At 35.5% G+C, this 9,207-nt stretch overlaps 1 protein-coding gene across 1 annotated transcript; it reads left to right on the top strand.

Moving 5' to 3' along the window:
• Positions 1–6,674: 6,674 nt before the first annotated feature.
• LOC141712767 (major pollen allergen Lol p 11) lies at positions 6,675–7,877 on the top strand. Its single transcript, XM_074515839.1, has 2 exons — positions 6,675–6,957; positions 7,345–7,877. Exons 1-2 carry the CDS (start codon positions 6,801–6,803, stop codon positions 7,674–7,676), a joined length of 489 nt encoding a protein of 162 aa, XP_074371940.1. The 5' UTR covers positions 6,675–6,800; the 3' UTR covers positions 7,677–7,877.
• Positions 7,878–9,207: the final 1,330 nt, after the last annotated feature.

The raw sequence follows: 9,207 nt of genomic DNA, 5'->3' as shown, positions 1-9,207 counted from the left end.
ACTTTTATGTTGATTTATGGATTTATAAGGATCATATGAAATTCATAAAATCTTTTTCCGAGTATTTAAAATCTATTTTATAAAAATGGGAACCAACCGACGTCATCCGTTGTTACGTTTTTGGAACCCGAAACTCTTCCGAGAACTCCTTCCTAACCTAATTGTAATATTCCGAGCATATTCCATGTTTCGACTTTTTCGATCCAGCGTACGGTTTGTCCTGTGCGGGTCCCGGCGCAACATTTTCGATACAATATTCGTTTCGGTAAATCAATAAAACTCATATTTTCGATAAACGAGAGCTTTTTATTAAACTATCACATTTATCACCTCGTAATACGTGTAACCAGGCGCTGAGACCAAGACCGCAGTACAAATTGTACTGATTTGGATAATTATCCCGAAAACCGATACCGTTTCGATCTGTTTTTATAAATAAACGTACCGTTTTATATCCGGAATGATCCAACGGGATACTAATTTTCCAGTAAATATAAATAGCCTTTTTCCATATTTTATTTCGTATCAAAATCATTTGCAGACAGATAATTATATAATTTTCCAGAGAAAAATCTTATATTCATATAATCTTCCGAGAATCAAACCAAGGTTTATTTTCTATATTTTTATTTATTTTCGAATTAATTTTACTAAAAATATGATTTTTTGTTCGGATGATTGTTTGTATGATTTGATGATTGCATGTTGTAGAGCTTGTTTTCCTGATAATTTTGATATATTATACGTCTGATTTTGAGTTCAATAACATGTTCAAAATTGAGTTTAATTTTCGAATTGTGAAATTAGGATTTATAACCCGTATGAATGTTCTTAATTGAAATTTGGGGGTTTCTTATTTCGGGATAAATAGATGTTGTGATATAGTGGGTTGTGTTCTCTGTGAAATTTGCAATCCAGTCGTACAAGTTTCACAATTCAACGAGGTCTGTAGAGAAGGGAGTTGTCCTTTGAAGTTTACGTCGAGTTCGCCGGAAACCGGCGAACTTCTCGGCTATTTTCCGGCCTATTCAGGGGTTGTCTGTGTGATTAAAGAGTATGGTTAGATTCCTGGTAAATTGTAGATGTAATCTGGAGTTTGTGGTGGTGGGAGGAGGCCGGAGTCGAATTCTCCTGCGAACCCCGACTGTTTTCCGGCGAGGGCTGGAAAAATTGCAGTTTAGTACCCTGACTTTTGAAAACGATGAAGTTTAGTCCCTGAACTTTTCAGAGTTTGCAAAAGTTGGATTTTTTGTTTTAAAAATATTCAAAAATCATATTTCGTATTTATTTTTATTATAAAAATTCGTTTTAATTTCTGAAAATTCTGAAAATTATTATTTTAATTCCAAAAATTATTTTTAATTCAAAAATAAATCTGAATTAATTAGTTGATTAATTTCAGTTAATTTTTAATTGATTAATTGGTCAATTAATTCAAAAATTAATTGATTAATTGATTTAATTAATTATTAATTGATTTTAATTAATTAATTAATTAGATTTAATTATTTAAAAATGATTTAAAAATTCCAAAAAATAGTTTCGAGCTTTAAAATATTAATCTAAATTATTTCCAAGGCTCGATAATTATTATAAAATTATTTTAAAGCCAGAATTGGCCAACCAAACCCTATTTATTACTCCAAAATCGATCCAACGACCCGTTTTAATTCCGAAAAATGTTTTAAAAATCATTTTAAGTACCTGAAAGCCTATTTATGACCCGAGACTTCTTTATAAATGAGATATCATTAATTATGTGACGTGTTATGTGTTATATGTGACTTGTTGGTTGACTGTCGGTCTGTATATTCGATGTTTACATGTTTATTGCATAACTTTCAATCCGTTAATCAGATTTGGGTAAAACGAAGGGTAGATAGGAGTATGTGTTGAATAGAATCATATGAGTTGAATATTGATAGATGCTTATGATATGTGAGCAGAAGAGGCAAGACGTAGGAAAGGTAAACAGGTAGTTGAGGAGTAAGACGATTGTGATTGGAAGCGAGTGCAGTGTAGTAAGCTAATACCAGGCAAGTGTTCTGAACTTTCTCGAGATATTGTCGTGATTGATATTCCTGTTTTATATTGTAAGTGCTTTGAAGCACTGAACCCTAAACTTTGATTCCAAGTTATTGATCTTGAGCCGTAAACCTGATTCTTTTTAGACCATCAATTGTTGTATACCCAAATATGAACCTCAAATATACGATACTACTCCACAAATATATACAAACTACATATCAAACACTGAACCAGATTGCTTACACATTCAAATCATTGTATCTTATGCTTTGAAATACCAAATCCTTGAAACCCTGAAACCCTGAAACATTGATTCATTGTTATTCAATTCTTTCATTACCTAGCATCCAAACTTTGAAAATGCTCTTTTGATCCTTATGCAGATTAAAACCATTTCATTATTGAACGTCCAATGTTGTTAATGATTCTAGTTATTGTTTATTATTGCTTATTCTGTTATTATGTTAGAATTGGATTGTTTATATAAAATTGCGGACCAGATTCGTGGTCAGACCATATAATGGTCAAGTTAGGCCAATGTGTGCCTTGGATCCAGTAGTTAGAGCAGTGCTGTGTGCTTTGCTCGGGGTTAGTGCGTGACTGATCAGCAGCCTAACCTTGGTTTTTAACATGAAAAGATAATATCCAATTCTAAATCATAATCCATTGTTCACTTGATATCATAATCATATTTACCTGATGATCATTATTCTCAGTTTTGTCATTATGACTTGCTGAGCTAGTTAGCTCTTTTGTGCGATATTGTTTATGTTCTTTTCCAGTTAAGAAGGAACCGGTTGGTACCGAGGATCCCCAGTCCAGGGTGAGAGCTAGGGGTTCAGGTTGATCGAGCTAAGCTAGTAGGCTTCTTTTGGGATAATTTGAGTTTGTAAAAGTTTGTAATAATGTTTAATACTCAGTTCTGAGTTTGGAATAGTTGGGATTTGAACGTTTGTAATAAAAGTAAGTGTGTTTGGCTTGTGTGCATACTTTAACCTGTTGCGGTCCGTGGTAGTTGGTAGGTAGGGTCACTCCATATTATTATTATCTTTATCATTGTTATAAGCAGGTTATTAATAAGGTGTGTGTGTGGACCCCAAACTTCTGACCGGGGTTTGGAAGGCGCCACATGAATTGCTTGATAAAAGCTTGGATCAAGTCTTTAAGGATCCAATAGAATTTGGGGGCAGACGACTGTACCACCTTTGAGTCATACCCGATAGGGTTTGAGGGAAGGCCCGACACTTAATAGCGTCATTCACGGGCTGTAGCAACAGGGCGTTAGAGAACGTCCTAACATGATTAGCAGGGTTGCCAGTACCATCGTATGCTTTGATGGTGGGCATCTTGAACTTCCTTGAGATGTGAGCATTCATTATCTCATCTATGAATGGTGGGTTTGGATCATCAGGATCTCCTAGGGGCATAATATCACCTGGATCTTCCCTTGGGGCAACTGCCCATCTTGGTATTAGACCATCCAGGTCTATGATTGAAGGAGGATTTCTCCGTCTTGGAGCAAGTGGGGGTCTTGGGGCCAGATGTGTCTCTAGGTCATGCTTCAGCCTTTGGATCTCAGCTTCATGAGCCCTGATCCTCTGTTGAACATCTTGGGGATTCGTCCCTTGAGTGCTCCTAGAGTGTTGTTCAGTATCAGCCATCGGCTCTTTGCTAGAACGTCTCCTTCTTGGAGCGACATCATTATTCGATGACTCGGAGTCTCTTTCAGTATATGGTCCAGAGAATTCTTGATCCTCCGGAATAGGAGCCAAGCCACACATGTATTGGGGTGTCTGCCCTTGTGCTTCACTCCTATTAGAGTGTCATCTCCCTCCAACTTCGGGGTATAGAGGCATCCCGTAAGGGGGGGTTAGTAGTCACAATTGTCGAGTACTCATACCCAAAGGGTTGAGAGTTCACAGGTGCGTGTAGCTGCTGAAGTTGGGGATTCGTCCCTTGAGGACTCGGGGGATTCATCCCTTGTGGCTGAGCCTCAGTTGCCCCTACCAGGGTTCCTCCTTGGGTGGAGGCATAAGTTGAGTGTGGTGGTACTTCCACCACTGATGTGATTGCTCGCGATGGGACATGAGTGTCTATCCTACTAGTATTTTTGCTCCGTGTGTTCACCATGGTTGTTGTAAATTTCCCACAGACGGCGCCAAATGTTGTGGAATAAAAAATTGAGTACTTTAGTATTTAATGCTAGGGTTTGTGAATTTCGAGTTTTAATGGCTGCTCTTACATTCGGGACTATCGATCCTTGCAAGATGCCTACGTATCTCCGTGTTGTAGAGAATCAAGCCAAAAACGTAGTTCTGGGTTGAGGGGTAGAGCCCTTTATATACAGGTGAGTCTAGGGTTAGACTTCTGTTGGGAGACTTGGTGGACAAGTCTCCAACTCAGATGGTGATTAGGAGTCCTATTGAGGGAGGAGTTCCAGAACCTTCTGTGTAGGATTTTGAGTTCGTTTAGAACACATGTCTCTACTCTTACAACCGTATTGGGCCTAGTTCGTGAACAGCTTGTGTTCGTGGACCTTGACAACCTCAACTAGTGGGTCTCGTCTACATGGGTCGTCTTGAGTCTGTTATGAGTTCAGACCAGACAGGTCTGTATTGGACTTTTAGACAAGAAGCCCAAGTGTAATTAATGCGACATTTAATGTGTTTTTAGGATGTATTTTCCATCCATATCAGTATATGTTATTTAACATATATAAGTGTCTTATTATAATTATATAATTATATATCCAATATTTTTTCATTAAATAAATATTTTATTTTTACTTGTATTTAATTAAATATTTAAATTTATTTTAACATATGAAATTTTGATATATATAAAATAATTTGAAAATAGAACATACTATTTTTGAATGTAGCTAATTAATATAACTAACATCACTGGATCAAATAACCTTACAAATTTAACAAAATTTAAGATAATGATAATTTAGATAACCATTTTAATTATTATGGTTGGAGATATGATACTCACATGTATAGTTTTATTATTATCAGCATTATTGCTTTTTTTTCCTTTTATTTTGCTATCAAAATGAATCATTAAATGGTGTTAGATGTTCTTATTCTAACTAATTTTGTTGGATTCAAACGTATTTTTGTAAGGTGTTGATTCAAAATACAGAAATAATTTAGAGTAAGAGTACAGCTCAATTTTTACCCTCTAGTTCAAAATCGGATGAATTTGTACCACATATTACTAGAGAGGCGCAAAGAAACCCTTGGGGCCGGGTTTTTTCCGTATTTTAAAAAACCCGATTTTTTATTTAAAACGGATGGTACCGGGCTTTTTTAAAAATCGGGTCGGGCCGGGTCGGGCTTTCTAAAAAATATAAGGTCCGTTTTAGGCCCGCAGGCCGGGCCGGATGGGCCAACCGGACTTTTTATTTATATATTAATTTTTTAATATTTATAACTCAAATTATGAGTAGTTTAAATACGGAAGAAAATAATATCTTGGTATATCAGATAGAGTAATTCAGACACCGAAATAAATAATTTTTTAATAGAATATATAAATAATCATATATATCTTAATTGCTTCCAATATTATAATATAATATTTTAAAAATCATAAAAATTATTGTATATTTTCAAATTTCATATAAAATGATCGGGCTTTTATCCGGGCCGAACCGGGTTTTTATCCGGGTTTTTTTGATTCGGACTTTTATCCGGGCTTTTTTCGATTCGGACTTTTATTTGGGCTTTTTTTGATTCGGACTTTTATCCGGTCTTTTTTTGATTCAGACTTTTATCCGGTCTTTTTTTGATTCAGACTTTTATCTGGGCTTTTTTCAATTCGATTCTGAATCGGGTTTTTCAGATTTTTTTTCAAATCAGATCGGATCGTATTTCAGATTTTGGATTTTTTGAACATCTCTGCCTGTGATTGATGATCCTATATTCAAAAAACAGTATTTTTACTACAGTGTGTGTGTGATCTTTTACACTATACACTATAGATTTAGTGGCTGCAAGATTAGTAATAACTTTTGGGTGAAACTCTAATTTTAGAGAATTTTTTTTAAAAAATATATTTTTTAAATATTTAGCTTTTATGATATAATTAGATATATATTTTAAAATAAAATAAAAAGATCTCACATATACATATAGCCCCTACTGGTTCCCTGATTAAATATTGACACTTAATGTTAAGTATGGATCATAATTTTGTATTGGGCGTGTATTACAATCGAAGTTAAGGTATATATATATATATATTACTTAAAAAAATATAATATTGGAGGTGTACAATTTTCCTATGTATAAATATTAAGTCAAATTAAATTGTGTAAATCTATTTGAACTTATTCTTTAAGCCTATACTTGTAAGGATTACATGGAAAGAATTATACTTGGTCAAGAGAAACCATACGGCTTGGGCTATTATTTTAGAAAATAACAATAAGAATGGATAAAAATAAAAAGAAACTATGACATAAAACAAGGAAGATAAAAACCCGGCCCATAATAAAAAGGCCCAACAAATCTTAGCTTAACAGAAAAGAGTTGAAAAATGGGCCCATAAAAATGATGGAAGGGTAGTAGTGACGGTGGGGACGCGCTTAAGTTTGCTTTTTCCCACTTTTGCATGTGAGACGACTGTGCCAGTGCCCTTCCAGCTCACCGACACTAGTCTCTCCTATCAATACAAACAACTTTCCATAAATAAATATACAATACAACTCCATCCATTTTATAAACATTCATTCTCTGTCTTTGTTCTTGAACCAAGAAGAGAAAATGGGTAGACTAGTGATATTAATGTTATTGTGTGTACTCCCAGCCATAGCTACTGCAAGATTCTTGCATCACCAGAAGCCATTTGTTGTACAAGGACGTATCTATTGCGACACTTGCCGTGCTGGTTTTGAAACCTCTGCCACTACTTACATTCCTGGTATGTCTTATGAGTATCACCCATAACTAGATCTTGTAAATTTTTGTTAATATAGTTTGTTTGTTCTAGTTGTATTTGTAAGCCCAGATCTACTACTTCTACACACTGGTTTTATGCAACTAGTATGAGGGAGGGTTTTTGAATTTTAATTAACAATATTAATTAAGGGCACATTTGAATCATGGGATTTCTGGCACGTGTAAGTAACAATTAGATTTGTAATATTGTTTTGGATTACATTTAATTATTGTTTAGTGAACGGGTTGAAATCTCGTGATCCAGACGCCACACCTTGAGGGTAAACAAGTGTTGATGAGTTATAGTTTGTGGGCACAATTGAGGTGGTAAACATACGTTGACGAGTAATAGTTTGTGGGTTGATTGCAGGTGCCAGGGTGAGAGTTGAGTGCAGGGATAGAAAGACTTCGGACCTTACCTATAGCATTGAAGGAGTCACTGATTCCACTGGAACCTACAAGCTAACTGTGGCTGATGACCATTATGATCAAATGTGTGATGCCCTGCTTGTGAGCAGTCCCGATCCGTTGTGTTCTGAGCCTAACATGGGCCGTGATAAGTCTCGTGTCATTCTCACCCGATCCAATGGAATGAATTCTGATACTCGCTTTGCCAATAACATGGGATTCCTCAAGAATGAACCTATGTCTAAATGTACTGAAGTCCTCCAGATGTACCGCGAAACTGATGATCAAGATTAGGGCCTCATGTTCTCCCACTATGTTATTATATAAGGAAGATGCCATTAGAGGCTTTTTCACTTCTACTATGTAACCTAAATTGTTTGCCTTCTATTTATTCATTTTGATTTCTGACTGTTTATTTCTGCTCACTTAATTGTGGCATACATTCCTGGACCAATTTATTTCTTATTATTTAAGTGTATTGTTCTATTGTTCTTATGTTCTTTTTCAATCAATCTATAGATTCTGGTCTGGACATGATCTCTGTTAAATATTTCATTCCTGTTGGAACTATGTTTGAAGTATCCTTATTTTTACCAGCACTAAGTTTTCACTTCTACTATGTAACCTAAATTGTTTGCCTTCTATTTATTCATTTTGATTTCTGACTGTTTATTTCTGCTCACTTAATTGTGGCATACATTCCTGGACCAATTTATTTCTTATTATTTAAGTGTATTGTTCTATTGTTCTTATGTTCTTTTTCAATCAATCTATAGATTCTGGTCTGGACATGATTTCTGTTAAATATTTCATTCCTGTTGGAACTATGTTTGAAGTATCCTTATTTTTACCAGCACTAAGTTTTAGTTGGATTTCGGTGCAGCGCTTTTTTAGTTTTGTGTTCTTCCTCCCCCCCCCCCCCCCCTAAAACTCTATTCTGCTTGGTGATATTGAAATTGATTATTTTGGCATGGTATTTAGTCTTCTTGTCATTTGGGGTCTATTCTGCTGATGGTTGAGGCTAATGCTTGCTTGAATTTGGGTCTGGATTCTGGTAGCAAGTATTCTAGTGGAATTACATGGAGGGAAAGTTTGGAGAAGACAACCATATGTCTTTTTTTCCAAGTAAATTTTTTTTTGCCAAGTGACTGGCATATATGTCGCATGACTATGGGACATTTTACAAATTGGTGATGTTAACTTAGATTTGATTGGGAGGTTGAGGGCAGGCAGCCCTTGGCTTTTGTTTGTGCTTGTACCTGAACTTGTGTTTGTGCTCAGGATGGTGTTCCTGTGTTAATTTTACGTGCTCACTTAATTGTGGCCTATACTTCCGGACCAATTTAGTTCCTATCTTATAGGTGTATTGTTAAACTGTTCTTACGTTCTTTTTCAATCAATCTATGGAGTCGGGACATAATTTCTGTTAAATATTTCATTCCAGTGGAACTACTTTTGCAGTATCCTTATTTTTACTAGCAGGAAGTTTTAGTTTGATCTTGTTGCTGTGTTTTTGTACGTTTGGGTTCTGCTTTTTTTTCCCCAAAATCTGTATTCTGGTTGATGACATCGAAATTGATTATTTTGGCATGGTAGTAACTAGTAAGTCTTGTTGTCATTTGGGTCTATTCTGCGGATGTTTTAGGCTAATGCTTGCTTGAAATTTGAATCTGGGTCCGGGGTCTGGTAGCGGTCTGGTAGCAAGTATTCTAGTGGATTTATATAGAGGGAGTGTTGAGAAGACAGCCATATGTGACGCATGACAATGTAACAGAATATAACATTGGTGATGTTAACTTGGATTTGGTTGGGACTTTGGAGGTAG

The sequence above is a fragment of the Apium graveolens genome, chromosome 3, assembly GCF_009905375.1.
Source record: "Apium graveolens cultivar Ventura chromosome 3, ASM990537v1, whole genome shotgun sequence".
Taxonomy (NCBI): Eukaryota; Viridiplantae; Streptophyta; class Magnoliopsida; order Apiales; family Apiaceae; genus Apium; species Apium graveolens.
This window is presented reverse-complemented; position numbering and strand designations above follow the sequence as displayed.

Coding starts and splice junctions, on each gene's coding strand:
- LOC141712767 (XM_074515839.1), top strand. CDS start 6,801: ATGGGTAGACTAGTGATATTAATGTTATTGTGTGTACTCCCAGCCATA. Junction 6,958..7,344: donor TGCCACTACTTACATTCCTG/GTATGTCTTATG, acceptor GGTTGATTGCAG/GTGCCAGGGTGAGAGTTGAG.